This window comes from Podarcis melisellensis (assembly GCF_964234715.1).
Source record: "Podarcis melisellensis genome assembly, chromosome: 8".
NCBI lineage: Eukaryota > Metazoa > Chordata > Lepidosauria > Squamata > Lacertidae > Podarcis > Podarcis melisellensis.
The window spans coordinates 25,034,553-25,061,666 of record NC_138540.1 but is presented as its reverse complement, the minus strand read 5'-3'; the positions used below and the strand labels follow the sequence as shown (position 1 = coordinate 25,061,666).

General features: G+C 47.3%; 1 protein-coding gene across 11 annotated transcripts in view; it reads right to left on the bottom strand.

The window, feature by feature from the left end:
* Positions 1 to 27,114, bottom strand: part of EPHB2 (EPH receptor B2) — a 112,504-nt gene that overhangs the window by 77,958 nt on the left and 7,432 nt on the right. For all 11 annotated transcript variants that reach the window (XM_081923507.1, XM_081923511.1, XM_081923513.1 and 8 more), the window contains exon 2: positions 8,236 to 8,300. In XM_081923507.1, coding sequence (XP_081779633.1) covers positions 8,236 to 8,300 — 65 coding nt within the window. The remainder of the gene's footprint in view (positions 1 to 8,235; positions 8,301 to 27,114) is intronic.

Here is a 27,114-nt window from a genome sequence, read left to right as displayed (position 1 = left end):
CAACAAAGATTAAAAATACATTAGAATGTCACACATTAAAAACTTCCCTGAACAGGGCTGCCTTCAGATGTCTTCTAAATGTCAGGTAGTTGTTTATCTCTTTGACATCTGATGGGAGGGCATTCCACAGGGCGGGTGCCACTACCGAGAAGGCCCTCTGCCTTGTTCCTTGTAACATCACTTCTCGCATGGAGGGAACCACCAGAAGGCCCTCAGCGCTGGACCTCAGTGTCCGGGCTGAACAATGGGGGTGGAGATGCTCCTTCAGGTATACTGGACCGAGGCCATTTAGGGCTTTAATGGTCAACACCAACACAAAACAGAGGCGTTGACCCTGCAGGGTGTCAGGCATGAAGGAGAGTGACGGTGCCGGGTCTGCCTTCTCGTGGGAAGATGATGTCACAGGTCAAGGAGGTCTTGACCTTTTGCAGTTTTCCTATTCCACCTGCCCCTGCTTCCTGCTTGATGCCCCACCCCTTGCCAAAGGAGTGGGGCGAGTTGCCCATAGGGATGGGGCGCACTATGGGGCCTCTGGAGTCTGCTTGCCTCCTCCCACTCAGCCGCCCTATAGCTGGGGGGGGGGGAGGCAGCGGGTGGACCATTTGGGCAGCTCGGATCCTGCGCATGTCCAAGCCACCACATCTCTCCCAGGAGAGACACGTGGCTCGGGCACGCTGTAGGCCCCGCGGTGAATGTCGCATGGCATTTTGTCACCCCCCTCAGGGGTGACACTTGGGGCAGCCTGCCCCCACCACACACCTCTTCACCCACCCCTTGCCAGCCACGGATTGGTCTGCACCACCTAACAAGACTCGCAGGAATCTGTGACTGTCTGAACCTGACTTATTTGATGCCAGAGTCCCTCGGAATGTGCCCAATTTGGCTCAGGACTCAGCCAAATCTGGTGCACACCGCTCCTTTAAAGATGCCTAAATATAAAAGCACTCCTAGGCTGATTTATCTATGTGTTGCTCAGTTTCCTGATCCACAGACACCTGTCTCCAGTTTGCTACTTTCGTACAAATTCCCCACTAAGCGCATCTGAAGCATTAAACGATTCTTCTTTAACCATCCCCAAACTGTAAAGGCTGTCCTTGCCCGAGAACCCCGGCAGCACTCCGTCTGAAATTTGGCAGGATCTGTCCTCTCACGGGAGGCTAACAAGCATGCGGATATCATTCATTTCTGCCAAAAATGAAAGAGGCTACAGATGGCTTCCTTTAAAAATAATAATAAAATAGAAAAGGTTCCCATCACAAACTCCCTGGACCTATCTGCCTGCAATTTGGCAGGCTTCATCCACTCGTGTCGAGCAACTCTATCCGCAAGTGTCATCAAGTTCCGTCAAAAGGGAAACAAGTTATTGCCTCTCCCACCCAGCCATTTTTCATGCGATAATTAAAAAAAGAGGGAGGCACAAGCTTTACTTTCATTTTTCTAAATTGGGATTTGGGTCCGAACCGAACTGGGAAATTTTCAAAGTGCTGAATCGGTGTCTGAGCCAAATCTAGTAGTTGGTGGGCACAACTCTGCCCAATTACAAGAAAATAAGATTTAGACACAATATTAGGAAAGAGGCCCAGATGGCACACACTGTTTGACAGTGGAGCAGATGGTCTCACAAGGTGGTGAATTATCCTTCGCTGCAAGCAAAGGCTGGGTGGCCCACCTTTCAGGGCTGTTGTGGCAGGGATTTCCTGCATCAGCGGGTCAGTGGTGGACTAGATTGGATGACCTCTGAAGCCTCTTCCAACTCTATTATTATTTATTAAATTAGTATACCGCCCTTCACCCTTAGATCTCAGGGTAGTTTGCAACATGATAAGAGCCTAACAGTGTATTTTAACCACTCTATTCCAAACTTAAAAATGGAAAGCGTAATGCTGGTGGTCGACCAAAGAGGTTTAAAGACACTCTCAATGTAAATCTTTTTTTTTAAAAAAGTAGTATAAACACCAACAACTGGGGAACACTGGCCTGCGAGCACTCCAACTGGATAACAACCTTGACCAAAGGTGTCATGGACTTTGAAGATGCTCAAACTCAGGACAAAAGGGAGAAATGAGCTAAGAGGAAGGCATGCTGGCAAACCCTCACTGTGATCAACTCCCGCCTGGAAACCTATGTCCCCATTGTGGAAGGATGTGTGGATCCAGAATTGGCCTCCACACTTACGGACTTACAGACTCACTGTTAAGACTTACAGACTCACTGTTAAAACTGTGTTCATGGAAGACAATCTTACTCAGCTATGAGGGATCGAAGAAGAAGAAGAAGAAGAAGAAGAAGAAGAAGAGCTTCCGGAGGCGGCGCCTCCGACAATGGCGGATTCCCTCTGATTCAGAGGGAGACAGCTCCACAGAAATCGAGTCCTAACGCTGCAGCGAAGCGGGGACCCCTTCAAAAACCGCAGGCGGAAGAAGCCTGCGACCGTGGGACTCAGCAGGCACCGTTTGTGCCCCCCCCCGTTTGGCAAAGGAACCCCACAAAAGGGTCCGGAGTGAGACGGGGGCTGGCGCGGTGCTGAGAGTCAATCGCTACTTCTGCAGAGCGAAGCTGCACAGCTGAGGTCGGAGAGCGCTGTCCTTTTTCCTGTGACAATTTGGATTCTAAACAACAACCCATGAGTAGGATAAATTGAAACTTTTGGACTAAAATATACCTTGAATTTGACCCGAGACGGGAAGGCGCAAACAGGAAGTCCACCTCCCGTTCTTTGTATAAAGATCAAAGCAAAGATTTTATAAGCTAAAAGCCGGAAAAAATTGACAGCTTGAAATTTCCTGCACCTTTAATTATTAAATCCCCCTAGACGGCAGGAGGAAAGGGGAAAAAACTTGACTTTCTAATCCTGCAGAGAGTGAGTTAAGAAAATAAGTCTCCATTGTCCCTAACCTGGGGACGGAATGACAGGAAAGAAACTGTCGGTGATGCTTACAATTTGAATATAGAAAAACTGACAGATAGAATTGGAAAAGGGAAAAAATAATTCCAACACCGCTTTCTGCCTGTTTGCTTTATACTGAAGGAAACAAAATATCTGAAAATCGAAAGTAACTTTCTTCTTCCTTGTTGGATACATTTCGAAAATGGATGCTAAAAAGTAACTACACCCCCTAGAGGAAGCCTGCTAGTGTGTCTGCTTCAATCTAAAAAGAGAACATAGTAACTGTGAAAATCAGACCATGGGACCAGTTCCCTGACCTTGACAGAAATGAATAGAGAGGAAGTTTTATCTGCCCTGGACAAAATATATGTTGTGCTGCGACAGCTGGATGAGAAAGTGTCTCTGATGAATCAAAAGATGGACTATATAACAGCTGCAGTTAACAAAGAGATGCCAATGGGAAATGCAGTTACAGAAATTCCACAACAATCTATTTATGAAACTGGTTTAACAGGGCAAGTGCAAGGGCAGAGAAAGATAGAAGAGGTGGTGAAGGCACCTCAAAAGATACAGAGATCTCAAGTCCTACATGACCAAAAGCTGCAACACTGGGAGATGGAACTTGGAGGACACTGGCTAAATTTTGGACTTAAGAAAATTCTTATCTCTGGTGGGACTGTGAAATAAGTGGAAGATCATCTCTGGAACAACTACTTTTCGGATTACAAACTAAACACTGGGGAGTGCAACACCGGGGAATGGGACACTTGGATAAAAGGAAATGAAGAATACTACTGTATGGAACTCCCTGGGGATTGGCTCTCCAAAGAGAAAGAGAATGCGAAAGAACCCAACAGGGAACAAGGATGTATGCAACTACAAACAGAAACAAGGAAACTCACAGAGGGGGCCTGGAAGTGACCTGAGAGCCTCAGATATTAGAACACCGTACTGATGAGGACATAATGACATAAGGACTGACATTACCCGGAACCAGGAAAAGGGACGTTGGATAAATCTAGAATGAGAAATGCCTTTTGTAATAAACTTACATTTATGGAATTAGTGTAATACTAATGAAATATTAAGTGATGTTGGAAAGGAAGTAATTGGCTTAAGCAGAAAGGTTAAATATGGTTGGAATTTAGAAATTTTAGAGATTTGAGGACAAGATAAAATTTAATGATATTAATGCAAAAATGAAGTGATTTGGGTAATAAGGGGAAATAAGAATTTGCAAGAAGGGCTTGATTACAAATAATAATATGAAGTAATATTTCATGGGGATACATAAACAAGGGTAAGATAAGAGGGTATGAATTTGCTGAATAAATTTTTAAATGGAATACAAAGAGAGAGGTGAGAAGAAGTCAGGAAAATAAGTAACAGAACGGTGAGAAATTGAAAGGAGGGATTTTTTATTTTTATTTTCCTTTTTTCTTGTTTTTGTGTTGAACTTTTTGGCTTTTGTATTTTTTATTTTTTGGTGTTATTTTTTGTTCTTCGTTTTTTTCCTCTTTTCTTTTGTTGTCTTTGTAACCTTTTTTCTTGTTAAAATCTAATAAAATATTATTCAAAAAAAAAAAAACAAAGAAGAAGAAGAAGAGGAAGAAGAAAAGTATATAATGAAGGCACCAGCCAAAACTCCATGAATCATGCCTTCTATTTAACCCCTGCGCCCCACCCCAGAGATGGACATTTCTGCTGGTCCATCAGAACTCTTCATCAAAAATTAAAAGGTAAAAGAAGAGTTCTGGAGAAGCCTGGCCAAAACAACTTCCTGTGATAACTCATCAGAACAGGAGTGACTTACGTGCAGCCCTCTTAATCTTAGAGGAACTTCTGGTTGCCCCCACCCCCTGGAAAACAGGCGTATCCATGAATACCAGGGACAAAATAACAGGAAATGTCATTGGTACCTTGCTCACATGTTTCCAAGAAGCCTCTTGGACCAGCCACAGGAGTAAGATGGACTCTGTTGACATCCACCCTTTCATGGAAAGCCTGCTTAGGTTCTGAGTAGCTCCTGAAACCTGCTGTGTCTGCACTTCATGAGTCTGAGCAAAACCCAGAAATTGTTGATTCAGCCTGGCTCCCTTCAGTCCAGGCTTAGACCTGCTCCCCATCCTGCCTCTGTCCTCCTCCCCTCCCCTCCTGGCAGCTGCTCTCTGCTCCAGACTTCCTCTCTGGCTAATTGATCCCAGCTCACACCCTACAGGATCGCTGTGGCAGTTCCTGCCAGGTGAATTCCATCACCATGACCCAAGCGGTTCAGGTTTACTGGCTACTGGCTGGACTCCCGACGCTAATAGCAAGGAAAACACTTAGCGTTCACATAGCATGAAGAAGTCAAAGCGTTCGGCACACACATTAGCTCTGCAGATCCTGCAACTAATCTGCAAGGAAGCGAAGTGCTATGATTTGCCCCCATGTTACAGATGGGGAAGCCCGAGTCTGCAAGAGCGTCCCAGTGTGCCTAAGGCCAAGTCATGAGTTCACAGCTCTGGCCAAATTTTGATCATCCTGCCTCTACTTTGATGATGCCCTAATGATCCCTTCCAACTCTACAATTCTATTGTTCTGTTATTCCAAGCCCAAAGGGCAGAAGCAGCGCCCTCTCCTTTATGTCCCAAGTACCAGCACCAGCACCAGGGCAGTGACGCATTCGTTCACCCCTTGCTTGCCCAATACATGTGGCCCCTAAAAGATAAGGTAAAGGTAAAGGACCCCTGGACGGTTAAGTCCAGTCGACTATGGGGTTGTGGCGCTCATCTCGCTTTCAGGCTGAGGGAGCTGGCGTTTGTCCGCAGACAGCTTTCCGGGTCATGTGGCCAGCATGACTAAACTGCTTCTGGCATCCGCAGACAGCTTTCCGGGTCATGTGGCCAGCATGACTAAACTGCTTCTGGCGCAACGGAACACCGTGATGGAAACCAGAGTGCACAGAAACGCTGTTTACCTTCCCGCCACAGCAGTACCTATTTTTCTACTTGCACTAGTATGCTTTCGAACTGCTAGGTTGGAAGGAGCTGGGACAGAGCAACAGGAGCTCACCCCATCAAGGGGATTCGAACCGCCGACCTTCTGATCGGCAAGCCCAAGAGGCTCAGTGGTTTAGACGACAGCACCACCCATGTCCCTATGTGGTCTCTAGAAAGCTGCCAAAGAGGCCCTCAGGCTGAAAAAAGACTCCGCACCCCTGGCCTAGCTGGGTGGACGCAGTAAACTGCAATCATACCACTCTGCTTTCTTCTTGTTGGTTGGCTTAGAAAGCAATCCCAGAGGCCCCCAGGTGGTTTGCGCCTGACAGAACTATAATTCCCAGCATGCTTACTAAACTAGTTCCCAGGGTTCTTTAGTGATGTGTCTTAAATGTGCTTCAAATCTACAGTGTGTACACAGCCCATGCTGTTGAAGAGGGCATTCAGGGCCTTTACGAGTTTAAATAAAAGCAGATCCACGTGAAAACACATCGAAGGCTCAGTTAGCACACATGGCTTCCCCTAAATAATCCTAGGAACTGTTGCTTACTAAAGGTGCTGGGAATTGTAGCTCTATGTGTGTGGGAACTACAGTTCCCAAGAGTCCCTGGAGGCATATGCCTTGAGTTTCCTTAACTAGCTTCTTTCCTAACTCCCAGCATCACTACCAGCTTTTGCTTTTTATCCTTGCAGCTTATTTGATTGACCAGTTGCCAGTTGATTTGGGTTATGCATAATATGCTTATCTTTAATTTGCATTTGATTCTTCCAGCGCAGATGCCTTCAGTTCGAAATGATGGGTCGTATATATGCATATTTTCTTTTAACAAATGAAATACAGCCTCTAGAAAGCTCCCTGCTTCTGATTTACTTGTCTGAGACGGGTCTGGCTTACTGTAGCTGCTTGCTAGGTTACATCTGCAAGCAGATTGTGTGTGTGTGTGTGTGTGTGTGTTGAGACTACCTGGGGGAAATAAGCATTTCCTCGGATTCAACACCACAAAATACTTTATTTGCATGCCCCCCCTAAAAAAAACCCTATTCAAAGTGTGATGCCTAAACATCAACTTGCTTCCCGCAATGGCATCCAAAGTGTCCCCACCCTCAATTAAACACCTTTTTTTTAAAAAAAAAATAAATTGCCATGAATTTAATTAATCAACTAATTGCGTTCATTAGCGCTGTCAGCCTTATCAGAATTATTATGTGAGAGTTTGTGGCATTCCGACGGAAAATTACCTAGGCATTTTCCTCGGTGCAATTCGCAAATGAGCAGTGAGCATTTGGAGCCTTCTCCTTATACATATTACATGGAGGGTTCTGAAATTGGCTTGGGGAGGGGGGAGCTTTTCATCAAAAACCTGCAAATCTTCTCCCTCCCTCTCCCTTGTCAATATTGAAGAAGCTCAGCGGTAGATTGCATCCTTTGAATGCAGAAGGCCCTAGGTTCTATCCCAGATACCTCTGGTTTAAAGGATTGGGTTGCATGGAATGGGAAAAGCCTCTGTCCAAGATCCTGAAGAGCAGCTGCCAGTCAGAGTAAGCAATACTGGGTTGGATGAGCTAATGGTCTGACTCAATATAAGGCAGCTTGTCAGGAGGGCATGTCAAAGGTTTGAGGTTCAATCCCCAGATCAGGGAAGCGGGTGATGGGCAGGACTCATTTCAGCCTGAGAGTCAAACAGTTGGAGCTGGCATTAGGCAGCTACCAGTGTTGCTGTCCGTCGTGCACTGCATGCTTTGCATGTTTGCAACCCTGCCAGATAATTCAAATTGTATCCACTGTCTCCCACCACCAAGTCATCACAGCACAACTTGCAACCCTGAAGAGCCACTTGAAGCTAGCTCATTTCCCTCTTTCTTGGAGACCAATATAGAAAGTTGTCCTTGACCAAGCAGACCTTTCTCACGTCTAAAGATGGGCATACATTCGATTCACATTTATAGGCAAACTTGCCTTGTTCACACTTCCCGCACGCAAACTGAAAAACAGCTGCCCTTCGAAATTCACACTTCTCCAAATTCTGCAGTTCACCTATCCGGCTGAGAAATGCATACAAAAATGCAAAACCCTGGGATGAAAATACATATATATGTGAAAACGACTTCCAGAGATGCATTCGATCAGGGGAAATGCTTTTGCCAAAATGTGTATATTAGGAGAAACCTGCATAAAGCACTGATTAGCTTTCACAAGGAGTTTTTTTTTAAAAAAAGCAAATTGGTGTAGAAATGGGGAGAACTGAGTTTAAGATTGGGGAAATGAGAAACGCCAAAACTGATAGGTTCACACATCCCTGCTCATGTCGGACTGACGAAGCCCCTCTTCCCCACTCCGGTTCCTGTGCCTCTCCCCCACAAACTCACCCCTGATGGTGGATGCACTGTCCAGCCTAGCTCTGCCGTTGCTGTGGTGGAATCCATCAGTGTTTCTGCAAGTGAACAGAAAAGAAAAGAAGTCAGAGGTCATCTTCTCAACCAGCCCAAGCTTAGAGTTGACCCCTACTTGGTTTCTGACCCTAGAGCTAAGCACTTCAGCAGGTGGTGTGTTATGTACTGAGTTGAATAGGATCCAAAATGCAGCAATCTGATTGGTCCTAGAACAATAGGATCTAAAATGCAGCAGTCTGATTGGTCCTAGAACAATAGGATTCAGAACGCAGATGTCTGATTAGTCCTAGAACAATGCAGCAGTATGATTGGTCTGCAGTAGCCACCCAATCCGGCTCCAAGTGGAAGTGAATCCACAACCTGATTGGCCTACAGGAGAATTCCGGAATTAGCCAATCCCGTGCAGCCCATTGTGTAAATAATGTATATAAAGCAGATACTCTGAGGGGACTTTCATTCCTCCTCACCACTATGAGCTGAATAAAGAGCGTGAAATCCACTCTCAACTCTGAGTATATTTCATGGTGCTTCTCCCACTGGGCTGATGTTGCAGGAAAATGCATGCCAATCTTACCCAACCAACAGCAATGGGATTCCAGGTTACAATCCTAACTCTGCTTGCCTGGCAATAAAGTCCCACTGAATTGGATAGGACTCACTCCTGAGCAAACATTGGTTAGGAACGCACTGCTAAGTTTCCCACAGAGTTTTGCCATACCCAAATTGTCAAGTTCTTTGCTTGAAATATATATCAGAATGAATAGTAATTGAAGCTCAGTGGAAGATCTTATTCCAGATGCTAGGTATCACTCACTCTGGAATATATATATCATGGAGAAGATTAGGCATAATTTGAGATTTTGACAAGGACTAGAACCTCCAGATACTTTTTAGATAACTTGGCATTCCTTCATTACGTAAACAATAGAAGCTTCTTTTCCAAGCCCGGCAAATCTGGAACTACATTTGATATTACTTTTATTATTTTTCATTTCATTCCTATACCACTTTACAGTTTGAAGGAACGATCTCAAAGTGGTTGACAACACAGTCGAACATCAAATCAATTAATCCAGAATAAAGCATCATTGAAGAAAGTCAGATATAAAGTATATATTCAAAGCAACAAAATTAACAGGAAACAGAAACATTATCAGTATCTGTGTCTGTGTGTAGACACCAGCCTACTGTACAAATGGTAAAAGTTACATTTCTTGCTTTGGCCAGTTTAGCCTCTGGCCCGTCCACTACAGGCAAGCGGCCCCCAACAGAGGGAGATGTGGCGGCACTGTGTGTTAAACCACAGAGCCTAGGACTTGCCGATCAGAAGGTCGGCGGTTCGAATTCCCGCGACGGGGTGAGCTCCCGTTGCTCGGTCCCTGCTCCTGCCAACCTAGCAGATTGAAAGCACATCAAAGTGAAGTAGATAAATAGGTACCACTCCGGCGGGAAGGTAAACGGCGTTTCCGTGCGCTGCTCTGGTTCGCCAGAAGCGGCTTAGTTATGCTAGCCACATGACCCGGAAGCTGTATGCCGGCTCCCTAGGCCAATAAAGCGAGATGAGCGCCACAACCCCAAAGTCGGCCACGACTGGACCTAATGGTCAGGGGTCCCTTTACCTTTACCTTTACCCCTGCAGTCAGGGATGACTGTGTGGCGCCAGAAGCACTCGTCCTTTGCAACCGTGAGAATCATAGAGCTGGGACTCTCAGGCCCTGCTGTTTCCTCTCACCTCAGCAAAGACAGAGAGGGGGGCTGGAGGGGACGTCAGGGTGTGAGCCAGGAGAAGGCACTCGACCGCCTGCCCTCCTACGGCAGGACGAAAGAGCCAGGGATGCTGGTCTGTGGGGCTCCTTTTGTGCTGTTCCAGCCCACGTCTGTCTCTGCAGGCCGGCACGCTGTGCCTGGCATTTAAAGCAAATCCTCCTCAGCTGATGGGAATGGGCAGGCGCAGGCCTGGCTGCCATCCCGGCAGGAGTCTGTGCCACTCCCCCCCCCCAGGCCCACTTAGCCGAGCCAGCCTGACCCGGCCTGCCCACGTCGATGGGCTTTTCATTAAAATGTCCATGCCGCCATGGCTGGCCTCCCTCCAGGCCGAAGGAGATGCCAGGGCTGAATGCCGCTCTGGCCCCCGAGGGACCAGGGCAGGCGTATCTTCAATAGTAAAAAGTCCAGCTTTCCAAGCAGGAGTAGTGGATTGGCGGTGGGGGGGCATTGGCAAGGCATTAGCCTGCCCAGCGTGGGGAGAAACTGTGAGGCGTCTCCCAAGGCCCAAGTTCTTGTGGGCAGCATTCCCAGACATGGGGCTGGGGTGGGGGCAGCTGCGGAGGCTGGGGGAATTCGGAAATCTTTTGTGCCTCCATAAAGGCAACCTCTTCTCCAACCGTCCGTCCCCCCCCCCTTTATTCAGGTGGCTTCTTCCTCCCTCCTTCCCTGGCTGAGGAATTCACCAAGGGTTTTCGGGTCTCCCCCCCTCCTCCAGCATCATTACCTCATTAAATAAGCGTCCCCATTGACATCGGGTCTACCCCCTCCCCACGAGCTATACTGAGTGGAATTAATTGCCCAGATAATTAAATGCTTCTTTCCCCCCTCCCCCTTTTTCCTTTTCGCAGGCCTCAAATCTTTCAAGTGCAAACGGCAGCCGCGCAGACACCAAAGTCTCCACGGCACACGACCTGCCACATCTTGCCACGCCGAGGCACCGGGTGCGAGGCAAGGCCACACACAAGGCAGAAGGGTGGCTTCGGGGCTGGGCCCTGGCACTGCAGGTGCAGATCCATAGGGATCTGCTCTGCCGAAATGGCAGAGAGGAGAGTAAAGTACAGTGGTTAGAGCGAGGCTTGCCTAGCCCTACGCTCCCATGATCCAGTCGAGGAAACCTCATGGACAATTCCTAGAAGGTGAGGTTCAAAAGAACGTCATACATGCATGCAGGATCTGTTGAAGTCAGAATAGCGAAATCACAGCTCAGAACTTAAAATCATATATATGATTGACACCCTTCTTTGGAAATTAATCCCATGTCCAGACTTTAACATTCAAAAGCTTTACAGTGGTACCTCAAGTTACGGATGCTTCAGGTTACAGACGCTTCAGGTTACAGACTCCACTAACCCAGAAATAGTACCTCAGATTAAGAGCTTTGCTTCAAGATGAGAACAGAAATCGCACAGCGGCCGTGCAGTGGCAGCGGGAGGCCTCATTAGCTAAAGTGGTACCTCAGGTTAAGAACAGTTTCAGGTTAAGAACGGACCTCCAGAACAAATTAAGTTCTTAACCAAAGGTTCCACTGTACTTGCAAAAACATTTGAAGCACTATGTACACTGTGTACTGTAAGCCGCCCAGAGTGGGCGGGTATAAATAATAAAATTATGACAATGGTGATGCCACTTTAAACAGTCGTGGTTTCCATGAAAGGATCCTGGCAGCTTTAGTTAACAAACAGTGCCGAGAGCTGTGAGAAGGCCCTTTCCCTCGCGGGGCTACCATGGATCTGCAGGTGCTACTCGCGTGTATCTGGATGTGACCGAATTCTCTGAAAAGCTTGGTGAAACGAAAATGTTTTGAGTATGTTTCAAAATAGAATAATTGTAGGTGCCTGTCTACAATTCAATAGAAACAGCATTCCAAATTACTGGTGCCACTAAGCTAAAAAGCTTTGGTTTGCATGCAAAGTAGAGAATATGTGAGTAACTGTGGGAAAGTCAGGCCTGCTTCCTCAGATGATTACAATAATGTGGCCTGTGTTTACAATAATGTGGCCTGTGTAAGAGCCATGGTCCTAGACGGTTGAGGGCTTTATGCCCTAATTTCATTAATTATTACTATTAATGGCATATATAGCCTACTTTTTCCTCTGAGGAGTTCAAAGTGGAGTGCATTTAATCTCCGCAACAACCCTGTGAGGCAGATTGGGTTGAGAGGCAGTGATAGGCCTATGGTTACACCCAGTGAGCTTTATGGCCAAGCAGGGATTCGAACCCTGGTCTCCCATGTCTTAGTCTGATGCTCTAACCACTACACCACACTGGTTCTCACTAGCAGTAATATTGGCTTGGTGATGTTCCGGCAAGCAGTGAGGCGCTTTCAGCACCAAGGACAATATGCTGATGTGGAGCTAACGCAGCCAAAAGGTGTGCTCCGTAAATGAGGACTCCGCCCAGGGTCTTTGAGTCCTGCAGGAAGTCCTGCAGGGTGTACAAGCACCGACCTTGACTGCTCAGCTCCAGACAGATCCTGCTTCCTGCTAGGAAGCTGCTCAGAGGGTCAAAACCTCATGAAAATGAGCCAGGGCTGGGAGATATCCTGCCATACTCTCTCCGCAATTATTTGCTCTTGGCCTTCTGCATTTCCCCAACAGCCAAGAGCACCAGATTTCAGTGTTTTAACTGACAGGCTGCAAAGCAGGCAACTGTTGCCAGCTCCGCACGGGCTTCAACCCAAGAAATGGCTGGCGAGGAGGACAAGCGAGAAGGAAAAGGGACTCCGTTTTGGGATGCTCTGGCGGCAAGAGTGTGCGTATCGATGGCACAGGGGAGCGCTAGCAGCACAACAGCGGGTGTACAAGCATGCAAGAAAACAGGATGCCAAGCTTGGTGGTGCTTTTGTCTCATCCAGCGGGGCTCTCCAGGGGTGCTTACTTTCCTCTACAGTGGTACCTCGCGTTAAGTACTTAATTCGTTCCAGAGGTCTGTTCTTAACCTGAAGCACCGCTTTAGCTAATGGGGCCTCCAGCTGCCACTGCGGCGCTGGAGCATGATTTCTGTTCTCATCCTGAAGCAAAGTTCTTAACCCGAGGTACTATTTCTGGGTTAGCGGAGTCTGTAGCCTGAAGCGTATGTAACCTGAAGCGTATGTAACCTGAGATATCACTGTATTTTTAAAAGGTATGCATCTACACTTGCCTGTGCACGCAGGTTGTGCTCAATCACATGTGCAATTCCAGTCATGTGCAGCAGAAAAACAACAGTGGGCAGTCAAAATGCATGCGAGCATCTCTGTACCGCAAGGAGAATACACATGATAGTAGGATATTCCAAGGTAACTTTTTGATTAAGTTTGTATTTAACAACAAATCTACCTCATTCACATTCTCTAAAACACAGCCACTCTTCAAAGTCCAAATTTGCCATGCAGTTCTCCAGCCAAGAAAGGGTTGCAAAAATGCACCCACTTGGGAGGAAAGGCTATATTTGGGGCTTTTATGGTGACAGCAGTCATGAAATTAAAAGACGCCTGCTTCTTGGGAGAAAAGCAATGACATCTTAAAAAGCAGAGACATCACCTTGCCAACAAAGGTCCGTGTAGTTAAAGCTATGGTTTTCCCAGATGCTGTTAGACTACAACTCCCATCATACCTGAGCTCTGGCCTTGCTAGCTAGGGATGATGAGAGTTGTAGTTCAACAGCATCTGGGGACCCACAGGTTGAGAAAGGCTGCCCTACAGGAAGGTTTGCATCCCAACTCCTGCCAGAGGTACAGATTTTTGCGGTCTAGCCTGCTCTGCTCTGATTCCTCAGAGCCAGCCGCAGAACGGAGAACAGCTGTGCTAGCAGCTAAAGCAGGCAAACTGACCTAAATCTCCACTGAATGAGCCCAGGCTGGCCTAGTATCAGAGCAGGGAAAGCAAAGAAGTCCTTCCAAAACCCCGACCATCCCAGAAGGGTTTGAAGAACACAAAGAGAGCCCTGCTAGATCAAGCCAGTGGCCCATCTAGTAGTTATCGAGAGCCTTCCCTTCCATGAGTTTGCCACATCTTCATCTGAAGCCATCCAAGTCGATGGCCAGAGCCACTAACGGCAGAACAACTCATGCAAATTTCACCCCTAGCTTGTACACACAAACACACACACAGCCCTCTTAATCTTCCATCCAGCAAGAGTCCTCATCAGAGTTTGGGAATATGTTCCAGCCAGCCAGAGAGACCCAAGGTGGGTATCTTCTAGCAAGGTCAGTGAGGAATGTTACCTGGGGAGAGAGGGAGAGAGTCCCAAGGGCCAAGTGGCGAGTCCTGGAGGGCTGCGTTTGGCACCCAGGGCTAAGGTTGCCTCCTGTTATCCTAGAGATATGCTGCTGATTACTGTGGACCAGTCTTCCCCAACCTGGTGCCCTCCCAATGTGCTGGATGACAACCCCCACCCCATCAGTCCAATAATAACAATAATAATAATTAATATTAATAATTTATTATTTTTACCCCGCCTATCTGGCTGGGCTTCCCCAGTCACTCTGGGCCGCTTCCAACAAAGATCAAAAATGCATTTAATGTCAGACATTAAAAACTTCCCTGAACAGGGCTCCTTCAGATGTCTTCTAAATGTTAAAGGTAAAGATAAAGATACCCCTGCCTGTACGGGCCAGTCGTGATCGACTCTAGGGTTGTGCACTCATCTCACTCAAAAGGCCGGGAGCCAGCGCTGTCCGAAGACACTTTCGGGTCACTTGGCCAGCGTGACGAAGCTGCGCTGGTGAGCCAGCACCAGTGCCGCACATGGAAACGCCGTTTACCGCTATAAAGCGGTACCTATTTATCTACTTGCACTTAGGGGTGCTTTCAAATTGCTAGGTGGGCAGGAGCTGGGACCGAACAACGGCGTGCCGCAGGGATTCAAACCGCCGACCTTACAATCAGCAAGCCCTAGGCACTGAGGTTTTACCCACAGCGCCACCCGCGTCCCTAAATCTAAATGTTAGGTAGTTGTTTATCTCTTTGACATCTGATGGGAGGGCGTTCCACAGGGCAGGTGCCACTACCAAGAAGGGCCTCTGCCTGGTTCCCTGTAACTTTGCTTCTCGCAGTGAGGGAACCGCCAGAAGGCCCTCAGCACTGGACCTCAGCGTCCGGGCAGAACGATGGGGGGTGGAGATGCCCCTAGATTGTCCTAGATTGAAGCCAGCTGGATAAAGGAGGCTGCTATAGCCAAGCATGAATGAGATGGATGGACCAATGAATTTGCAAAGTTGTAGAGTTGGAAGGGACCCCAAGGGTCATCTAGTCCATGTCCTTGCAGTGCAGGAATATGTCTGTATGGGGACTGAAGCCATGACTCTGGCGTTATCAACGCTACACTCTAACCAACTGAGATAGCTGGGGATCTGACTTTTCAGCTCTGGCTCCAACCCCGCAGAGTGTGCATTCGTACCCTGCTTTCCCCTCTCCTTTCTCTGTCTCTCAGTGGTCTGACTCAGTTTAAGGCAGCTTCCTTTGCAAAAGTCCTTTTCCAAGCAAGGTGATCAGGAGGGGTGATAGCATAAGCAAGCCAAATTCACTGATTTCGGTGGCCGGGACATGAGAATACAGGGAAAATGGTAAAAGAACGACTGCAACACATTGATTTGCATCAAGCAGCCTTGTTGCAAGACACCATAGAGATGCACATGCTTTGCATACATTCCTTAGTGGAAGATCACATGTATGGCATGCATATTAGTTCATTTGAGTTTGCCATTCATAAGAACGCAAGGAGAATTCTGCTGGATCCATCTAGCGCAGCATCTTGTCTAAAGGCACTCACAGCAGCTCAGTTCCCATGCCCATATGCTTCATTCAGAAGGTGTGTATCTTAGTGATACTCCCTTAATCCAGCATTGTCGCTGGAGGCTCAAGGGCCTTTGATGCCTTTTAATAGCTCTTCCTGGGTCACTCCTGGACAGGGATAAGATTGGGGATGGTGTCCCATGCATTGGTAGCCTCAAGCTGGAATGTGAGCAGAGGAGGACAACCGAGATGATCAAGGGTCTGTAAACCGAGCCTTATGAGGAATGGTTGAGGGAGTTAGGCATGTTTAGCCTTTTAGAAGAGAAGGCTGAGAGGTGATAGCCATCTTCCAATATATGGAGATGGAGCAAGCTTCTGTTCTGCTGCTTCAGAGGGTAGGACCCAAACCAGTGGGTTCAAATTATGAGAAAGGTGCCGCTGATTGTACTCACTCCAAAATCACAATGTACAACCCTCGCTCTAAATTAATGATTTTTCATATAGGAAAGGACTTCCTTTCATCTGTCTTAAATCTACTGCTCATTCATTTCACTGAATGCCTGAGTTATAGTACGTCAAGGGAGGGGGAAAAACTTCTACTTTCTCCACACCACGCAGAAGTATATATATTTCAGTGACACAGGCACCCTTGCCATCTCTGAAAGCCTTTTGATGTATTGCAAATTAAAAGCATCATCTGCCTCTTGAACAGGGCTATGTAGAAATCTTAAATAACAAAACTGGGTCTCTTCTACATACCTCAAGGTGAAACCTCATTTCCCCCTTTTTTTTTTAGTATAACATGGCTTGATTGAAACACCTGTGCATCATGCAAGGAGTTAGGAATACCTGACAAGCAGAGGGTCAGGTAACATTAGCAGAATCTGACCCTGACACACACACACACACACACACACACACCCTCTGCACCTTTAACCCACTTGAGAGAAAATGCTTAGCAATGCATGAGCTGCATTTAATGCCGGCTTGGAAGCTCGGTAGAGAGTAGGGATGGGCAAAAGATTTAAAGGAATCCAGAATTGGAAAATTCTGAAGGAAATCAGCCCTGAGTGCTCACTGGAAGGACAGATCCTGAAGCTGAGGCTCCAATACTTTGGAGCCTCAGCTTCAGGATCTGAAGACCCTGATGTTGAGAAAGATTGAGGGCACAAGGAGAAGGGGACAACAGAGGACGAGATGGTTGGACAGTGTTCTCGAAGCTACGAACATGAGTTTGACCAAACTGTGGGAGGCAGTGGAAGACAGAAGTGCCTGGCATGATCTGGTCCATGGGGTCACGAAGAGTCGGAATGACTAAATGACTAAACGACAACAACAGAATTGGAAACTGAAGCAAGATCTCTCCGAAGCAACTCAAAGTGAAGCAAGGATTCCAAGGAGCTTAAGGGTGCTTCTATGATCTGGATGTAGATCAAAGAAATTAGATAGCAATGGTGTTAGAAACTCATATCTATAAGCTAGGCGCCCACTGGATCCTTAAACCACAGCTGCCAAAACGAAATGCCTAGTTGCCCCTTTTTAGGGCCAGATGGCAGGAAAGTCACGTTTTTCAATACGACTTTTTGCTTCCTGAAATTCATTCTGATTGTGTAGATAAAACACCACGAATAGAATTCTACAGTGTGTGTTGTTAGTGTGCGAAAACAGGCAAAATCAAAGAAGAAGAAGAGGAGTTTGGATTTAGTATCCCGCTTTATCACTACCCGAAGGAGTCTCAAAGCGGCTAACGTTTTCCTTTCCCTTCCTCCCCCACAACAAACACTCTGTGAAGTGAGTGGGGCTGAGAGATGTCTGAGAAGTGTGACTAGCCCAAGGTCACCCAGCAGCTGCATGTGGAGGAGTGGAGACCCAACCCAGTTCACCAGATTACAAGTCTACCCTCTTAACCACTACACCACACTGGATCTCCAGGTATGCACATTCAGATGGTGGAGACATCATGCACTATCCTGGCACCCAGGTATCTTCACTTAGTTGCAACTGGCTGATAGCCAAGTGCAAAATGCGCCTGGTACCCGGTGAATTTCAAACCCTGGATAGGAAGCATGTTAAAGAATTTGCCTGAACCATGTGGCCTCTATATCCATGGACAGGAGGCAGGGAAATGCTTGCAAGCCCCGCTCCCAATGTCTGTGAGCATTGCTACATATGCTCAATCTACAACCATCCTGATGTTGAGCAGAGAATATCCAAAGGCAGCTTCTACTTGTTTCGCGTGAATGCCTGTAGAATTATCTATGTGGTCAAACATCCGAATAAAGATGGATCTCCAGTCATGCGAGGTGTTCTACTTGCATTCAGATGAACATTAAATAGATCTCCCCTGCAGACCTTCTCTGCTCAACACGGGGTTGGTTGGGAACCGAGGAAGCCTTTGATTTCCATCCCAAACATGGGATGAATGCATGGACATTAGCAATTGCTGCTTCCGTTTCCATTTTGGGATGTCAGAATTTTCCAGCATTCTTAGGAATAAACTACAGTGGGTGGCGTGTGCAAGATTGTCAAAGGCTAGAGTTAGGCAGATCCACCTTTCTCTACTGCCCTAAGGAACGAGCTCGCTGCTGCGAAAGAAGTGCTCTTGTAGATGAGGCTGGAGGAAGGAGAACCATTGCAGAAAAGCAGATTCCAAGCACTGAATTCCCCACTGCCATCAGGAAGAGCCGGATCTGCCTTGTGTCAAGGAGGCCCAGTCCAAAACTTTCACCAATAGAGGGGTGAACGAGAGGCTGTTTCCAAACACACAACAGTATGAATCATCCACATTTCCGAATCCCTGCGCTAAAAGAAATGTGCAGCGTAAGGAAACAGAATGCAGTGGCGGGAGCATATTCAGTGCTGAACAATAGCATTAGGTGGGGAGGCTGGAGCGCAGAGGCAAATGTTCCCAACCCCGCTGAAGGCGAGCACAGCGAGTCTTGGCTTTGCACATGATCTCCGGCAAGAGGATTCCCGCTTCCAAAGTTGCACATCTCTCCCCCCCCCCAAATATGCCCAAATATGGCGTGATGTGTTTGATCTCCAGCTCTGTGCAAAAACAAAGGACCCTGAAACAGACAGCACTGGCAAGCTGGCTAGATTCAAGAAGGGTGTCCAAATCCCGGGATTTTCACTCAAGATGTTTCTCAGCACAGTCTCCCCCAGTTTTTTCATTTATTCTTACAGGACAACTGCAACTAGGAATATCCAGAGTCTGCATCCCTCCAACCATGGCAGCAATCCTCCCAGCTCAAACAGAACACGACAAAACAATGGGCATGCAGCAGACTGCAACAGTTTATATAAGAAGAGCCTGCCTGGTTCAGGGCAAAGGGCAACCCAGCTCAGACTCCCATTTCCCACTGCATCAGGCAATGATGATGTTGATATCTTACCTATCATTTCTCATAAGGTCCCAGGGAGGAGGACCGTATAAAAATGCAACAGGTTGCTTCCGATGTTAGCTCTGCTCATGCTTGAAGTTGATGGGCATGGCATACAGGTCAGCTCATTTCAACAGGTCTACTCTGAGTAAGTCCGAGTTGGCCTACAACCCATGATTAACATCTGTTAAAGCAACTTGCAATCAGAAGATGGGTCCTAAAGATGTACATATAGAATCAGTGAATCATAGACTTGTACAGTGGTACGTCGGGTTAAATACTTAATTTGTTCCGGAGGTCCGTTCTTAGCCTGAAACTGTTCTTAACCTGAAGCACCACTTTAGCTAACGGGGCCTCCCGCTGCTGCTGCACCGCCACTGCATGATTTCTGTTCTCATCCTGAAGCAAAGTTTTTAACCCGAGGTACTATTTCTGGGTTAGCGGAGTCTGTAACCTGAAGCGTATGTAACCTGAACCATATGTAACCCAAGGTACCACTGTGTAGTTGGGATGGACCCCAAGGATCATCTGGTCCAACCCCCTGCAATTTAGGAATCACAGCTTAAAAATCCCTGACAGAGGTTCACCTGACTTCTCTTTAGAAACCTCCAATGAAACCTCCAATGAAACCTCCAGAGTCTAACACATTCTGGGGTAGTCCATTCCACTGTCAAGCAGCTTTTACCATCAGAAAGTTCCCCTGATGTTAAGTCAGGATCACTCTTCTTGTAATTTGAATCCTTTGGCTTGGGTCCTACCCTCTAGAGCAGCAGAGAGAAAAAAATTTGCTCCATCTTTCATACGTGTGTGTGTGTGTGTGTGTTAAAGGTCAGAGTAAAGAGGTCTCTTCAGCATAAGACAATCACTGTATGATAATGTACTGGACTCACCTCTGTGAGGAGGGTATCCCACAGTTTAAGGGCTGCCAGAGAGAATGTCCTCTCCCAGCCCACAACTTCCTCCAAACTTCCAAGGGCAGTGGAACTACCAAGAAGCCCCCACAGATGCATCTTGGTTTCCCACAAGGGTCCTCAATTGTCCACAAAATCTGGATATTATGACCTCTGAACATGACTGCATGGCTACCAGGTACTACCAGGGCTCCACATCTACAAAGTAATGAAAGGGTTGTCCTCCATCCTGCAGTCTTGCCCCCATCAAGGTTGCAACCCCCCCCCCGAATTGATACTTTGGGGCACCTGAAAAAAACAAGCACTTGGGGTCTTCAAGCCAACAGGGGGCTCAGTACACACAAGCATTCTGCCCCCCTGCAAGGGACAAGACAAAGCGATGAATTATAGAGATGAGTTCTGAAGTCACGTTCCAGGAGTCATTGTGGAGAGCCCTCCTCCCACACTCTTATCCCAACAAAGGCCACCAGAGCAATCTCCATCCTCCAGCAGAAGCCCTCTGCCAAAAAGAAAGGTCCTTCGGCTGCTTAATGGACCCTTTATAGAGTCTTTTACAGGGAGGGCGGGTAACATAATCCCAGCCTCAACATTTCTTTTGACTGCTCTGCGAGGTTTCAGCTGTGATTCAACTGTTGGCAAAGTCCCACGACCCATAAAACACACACAGAGAGAGCCCAGCACTGCAGAGGAAGCCCCGGGGTATAGCAATGAACTCAGTCAAAGGCCACGTAACCAGGCTGATCTGGGGGATGGCAGGGGGGCTCAGCTGCAGACCCACACTGCTTGGATGACGAGGGGTGGGGAGTGCAGAGATGCCCCACTCCAAGGTTCACCACAGCCCATGCTGTTCTGCCCAGAATAAAACTGATGGCCACATTGCTGCTCTCGCTATCAGAGAGAACTGACATCTCTGCAGGGGGAGGCACCCTCTTTTAATGGGATGCAGGGCACTTCCAATGGGGGGGGGGCAGAAGAACATCAGAAGAGCCTGCTGGATCAGGCCAACATACAACCTAGTCTGGCACCCTGTTCTGCCAGTCGGATGGACTCCTGTTCTAACATGTGTTCATTAGGAACATCTGCAGATCAGCAAGAGAGTTGAAGCACTGCATGCAGAACAGCTCAAGTGCAACCCCCAGCATAGGAAGCTGCTTTTTGTGGAATCACATTACTGGTCCATCTACCTCAGTATTGTCTACACTGACTGGCAGCAGCTCATGAAGATGCTTCCAGCAGAAGCGCTTCCCAGCCCTACATGAAGATTTAACCTGGGACCTTCTGCAGATTCTTTCCCCCCTAAAGGTAAAGGGACCCCTGACCATTAGGTTCAGTCGTGACCGACTCTGGGGTTGCGGCGCTCATCTCACTTTATTGGCCGAGGGAGCCGGCCTACAGCTTCCGGGTCATGTGGCCTGCATGACTAAGCCACTTCTGGCGAACCAGAGCAGTGCACGGAAACGCCGTTTACCTTCCCGCTGGAGCGGTACCTATTTATCTCCTTGTACTTTGACGTGCTTTGAACTGCTAGGTTGGCAGGAACAGGGACCGAGCAATGGGAGCTCACCCTGTCACAGGGATTTGAACCACTGACCTTCTGATCAGCAAGTCCTAGGCTCTGTGGGTCTAGTCCTTAACCCATATCGCCACCTGCATCCCCCTTAGCCTTTCCCAATACCTGGGCATCTCCAGGTAAGGCAAAGAGTGCCCCCTGCCTGCCTGCCACTATCATAAATACATGACCTGCTGTGCTGTATTTAGAGAGCAAAGTCTACAGGTACTTCACCATCGCAAATGTATTTTTAAGCCATTCTGATAACTATGGTATTTAGTCATATCTGTTTGTAGTAAGTGCAGTTTTCATTTTTAAATCAGGTTATTTAATTCTTTTCAAAGGCGTGTGAGAGGGGAGGGTGAAGGAGAGAGAGAGAGGCTGGCTATAATTGATTTTTTTTAATTAAAAATCCAATTTAAAGTTTAAGCAAATCTTTCCTGTAATTATTGCTCGAAGCATCCAAAGTGTTTTTGCCCTGGATTCAGGCTTGCTGGTGTCCTCATTTGCCAGAGCACTTCAAGGTCAATATCAATCACACATTTAATGCATAAATAGAAATTGTTATTAATAGTGTTGATCATCACCCTAATCACAGCCACCACCATCTAGTAGGGTATCTAATGTACTGAAACAGGGATGGGGAACCTCAGCTCCAGCAGCCAAATGCGGCCCTCCAGGCCCTTCTATGTGGCCCTCAGGCCTTGCCAGCCACACCCCCTTCTCCCAAGGCCACACCCCTCACCAGTCCTCCTTTCTTGCTTTTCCCTGGCTGGAGTGGGTCCCTGAACTCTGACAATTCTTCTTGCTCGCCTGGAGGGAGGATAGAGAGGCGGCTGTCAGCGTTTGCAGAACCTTGCCTACTATACAGTTGTTAAAATTCACGCCCACTTTTCCTTCTAGTCCTGCCACCTGGCAGGTGGCCCCTGGAAGGCTGCCCAGATGAGAATCTGGCCGTCAGACTAAAAAAGCTCTCCCCACCCCATACCAAAAGGCCACCTCTCGCAGTGCCCATTCAGTCTCTTCTTGAAACCCTTCAGGAAAGTGAATCACCCAGGCTGCTTGGCTGATCTTATCACTTCAAACATTCCGACACAGCTTAGCCCAGATCTGTCTTCCTTGTCCTACCTTTGGTGGATAAAAAACAACAACGATTCTCCCTCTCCTTTCTGACATGCTTTTAAATATTTGAAAGGGGAGTGAGGAGGGGGAAAGAAGTTAAAGTGCTTTGTATTCTCCAGGTTTGGCAGCCCCAGACCTGTCTGCTTTCCCTCACAAAACTCACCTGGGATCTTCCGCCACTATTTGATGGGATGCTGGCAGATGCCACTGAGGACCTTGGCTGCAGAATGGGCTTTCAACAGGGGCTGAACAATAAAGGCTCTTCTAAGGTTGAAATTGGACCATAAAGAAGGCTGATTGCCAAAGAATTGATGCTTTTGAATTATGGTGCTGGAGGAGACTCTTGAGAGTCCCATGGATTGCAAGAAGATCAAACATATCCATTCTTAAGGAAATCAGCCCTGAGTGCTCACTGGAAGGACAGATCCTGAAGCCGAGGCACCAATACTTTGGTCACCTCATGAGAAGAGAAGACTCCCTGGAAAAGACCCTGATGTTGGGAAAGATGGAGGGCACAAGGAGAAGGGGATGACAGAGGATGAGATGGTTGGATAGTGTTCTCGAAGCTACCAGCATGAGTTTGATCAAATTGCGGAAGGCAGTGAAAGACAGGAGTGTCTGGCGTGCTCTGGTTCATGGGTTCACGAAGAGTCGGACACGACTAAACGACTAAACAACAACAACAACAATAAGGTTGCAATCCTGAACCCAATAGGACTTACGTCTGAGTAAGTATGCAATACGAATGTGCTGTAGCTCAGCAGTAGAGCATCTGGCTTGGATTCAGAAGGTCCTAGGTTAAAGCCTTGGTCTCACCAGGCTGGGGGAGTTCTGGCCTGAAGGCAGTGTGCTTTAGTGGTTAGTGTGTTGGAGACCAAGATTTCAGTCCCCACTCAGCTATAATGCTCACTGTGCCTTCCACTGTATTATTATTATTATTATTATTATTATTATTATTATTATTATTATTATTATTTCCACTGGTATATACCACTCTTCATCCATAGATCCCAGGGCAGTTCACAGCATAAAAATACAAGATAAAAATACAAAACAAAAACAAAACAAAACAATAACTGCCCCTCCCATAAATGTATAGGATCATAGAATCAAAGAACTGTAGAGCTGGAAGGGACCGCGAGGGTCATCTAGTCCAACCCCCTGCAATGCAGGAATCTTTTGCCCAACATGGGGCTCAAACCAATAACCCTGATATTAAGAGTCTCATGCTCTACTAATTTACCTGTCTGTCAGGGACTGTGCTGAGGAGAACTGAACTGAGGAGGAATGGCGGGAGCCTCCCCCACCCTCTGCTCCTGCTCTTCTGAATCTCCTGAATCTTCTCAGGAGCAGGAGGACAGTATAGATTTGAAACAGTGGCTTAAAGAGGGGCATAGTTCAGAAGGCAGAAGCTGGGAGATACTGGATGGGGAACAGCTAGGAGAGGAAACACTGGAAGAGAGAGGGTTAACAGATTCACAGTCATTGGACAGCATTCCTCCACTCTCCCCAAGGTCAAGAAGAGAGTCTCAGAACAGAAAGCGCATAATGGTATAAGCTTGGATGACAAGACATAGGAGTGACGTAGATTGATAGGGACGGAAGGGGTGTAAGCCTTAATTGGAAGCACCGCCGTTCCTAGGTAGATGCTTTCCTTTGTCCCTCTCTGTGTTTACTAAAGAAACTAACTTGTAAGAGTTTCCTTTGGTTGATGTGCTTATTTACAGGGGAGGAAGCTGATTCCCCGAAGCCTGACACTATCCTATATGTATTATATCACAGGGTTGTTGTGAGACTAAAATTTGGAGAAGAGACCCATTTCACACCACTGTGGGCCCCTTGGCGCATGTAAGGAATTAAAAGTTAAAATAAACCCTGGAGAGTTGCTGTCAGTCAGAGTAAATACTGACTTAATTGAACGAGCAGTCCGAATCAGCATGAGGCAGTTTACTATGGTGGGAAGGGTCAGTGCTCTGTGGTAGATCCCAAGCTCAGTCCTTGGCATCTCCAGATATAGCTAGGAATGTCCCCCTGTTTGGAACCCTTAAGAGGTGCTGCCTGTCAGTGTAGACCATACTGGACTAGATGGAGCAATGATCTACTGTAATTCACTTGTGAGGCAGTCTCCTATATTGGGAGGAATGCACAGTAAAATGCTGGTTATTTTTTGCTTTTTTAAATGCAAACTGATTCAGAGAGATGGAGAACCGGATGTAAGATTGGAAAAAAAGAAAACCAAGAGACACCAACATTGACAAATCCCATCACAAGCTGTGAAGCCTCCTGCCATGTCAGTGACAGCTTTGCTCCTTCTTGAGCCTGAGCAATGGACCTTGGACAGCTCTGGAGCTCAGATGTTGCATGCAAGCAAATCCTTGCTGTTTATTCTTTTATTGAATTTGTAGCCTGTCCTCTCTCCCCAAGGACCCCAGGTCAGTAAACAGATACACAACTTAAAAACAAAATGCAAAAACTATCTGAAACATCCCCCCCCCCAAAAAAACCCCATTTATAATGTGCTCTTCTGCCACTGCTCTGTGAGCCCTCCTATCACGACTTCATCCCCTCTGACTTCTCATGTCTCGGGGGTCAATTTGTAAACCGGCCCCCAGCCTGAAAAACAAGTCACACACCAACTCAGTGAATCGCCTGTCGCTCCTGGATCTGAAGATGAAGCAAAACAGGCATGAAGCCAAATGTGATTAGAGAAAAGTTTTTTCCTCTTATGCTAGAACTCGTGGACATCCAATGAAGTGGAATGTTGGAAGAGTTGGGACAGAGAAAAGAACTTCATGCCGTTAATCTGTGGAACTCGCTCCCCCAGGAGCCCACTTCTGCCTCTGTCCTGTCTGAGAGCCAGTGTGGTGTAGTGGTTAAGAGCAGTGGACTTGTAATCTGGTGAACCGGGTTTGATTCCCTGCTCCTCCACATGCAGCTGCTGGGTGACCTTGGGCTAATCACACTTCTCTAAAGCCTCTCAGCCCCACTCACCTCACAGAGTGTTTGTTGTGGGGGAGGAAGGGAAAGGAGAATGTTAGCCACTTTGAGACTCCTTCGGTAGTGATAAAGCGGGATATCAAATCCAAACTCTTCTTCTTCTCTTCTTCTGCTGTTGATATGCAGCCCCCGGAAGGTTACCCAGAAAGGTATGTGGACCTTAGTAGTTAGGGCTAGAATAGACCCCTGTCTGAGATCCAGCAAACCCACTAGGTAGACCAATGCTGTGACACAGTGTAAGGCAGATTTCTTTGCAGATTAGCAGCATCCGAAGCTCAGCTGCATGCAAGAGCTTTTGAGTTCAATCCCTAACATCCCCCAGTAAGGATGGACATTGGACTACAATTCCCATCGACCATTGGAGATACAGGCTGATGGGAACTGGAGTCCAACAGTCTGTCTGGAGGCCACTCCATTTGCATCTCCATCATCCCAAATGTAGACAACTCTGAGTCAGACAAACCAACGACCTGACTCAACACGAGGCACTTCCTGATGTTGCAGTGCAAGAATGACATACCCTTTCCCGGCTTCCCATCGTCTGTTGTCTCCCTCCTGCCTATTTTTAGACTGTAAACTGCTCAGAGGCCTGGACCTGTCATCTCATTCTTTCTCCAGAGCAACTTACGTGGATGGTGCTGTCTAAATCACTGGCATCATCAGTGCTGCCGGCCTATCAGGACTCTTCCCTTCACCCCGTGACCCAAAAGAGAAACACCCTCCTGTTGCCACCAATGACAAGAGGTATTCTCCCCCCCCCCCCAATTCTTGGTGGATGTGAAAAGGGGAGATAAAGAGCAGGAGAAAATTCTCCCTCCACTTCCTATTTTAAAAACAGTAGATCCCGTCACCAGATGCAAAAGGAACTTTCCCTTGTTCACCTTCCACGAATAAAGAGGACTCTCTCTCTCTCTATTCCAAACCTGGGTGTGCTGATCTAAAAATATTTAGCGTAAATATTTTAGATGCAGGTCGTTGCATTTCAGATGGAGACCTTTAGTGCCATCGCAGATGCCACTGAAGATGGGGTAGCTGTCACCAGCCTCAGATGGTTCCAGATTCAAATGTGGGATTTAAATGTGCACATGCGATCACGCTCTTGTCTTTCTTTGACATTAACATTTCCCTGTTTATGTCTAGCAGTGGGAGATCTCCCACGACTGCAGCCAGGGCCACTCTTTCCCTGCCCATCTGTTTCTTTTGTGATTCTGCTTGGCTCTGCAAAGCATTATCTTTGAAAGCATCAGCAATGCACACACCGCAGGCCAGTCGAGTGTTTCTGTTTCATTTTCTGTTTCTCAAAGCAGCCTGCCTTGCTTCTATCCAGGGACGAGATCTGTGTCACGGGATGCCTTCTCCAGACAGATGGTGTAGGATTAGAACCCACAGCCTTTCATTCAAGAACACCAGTG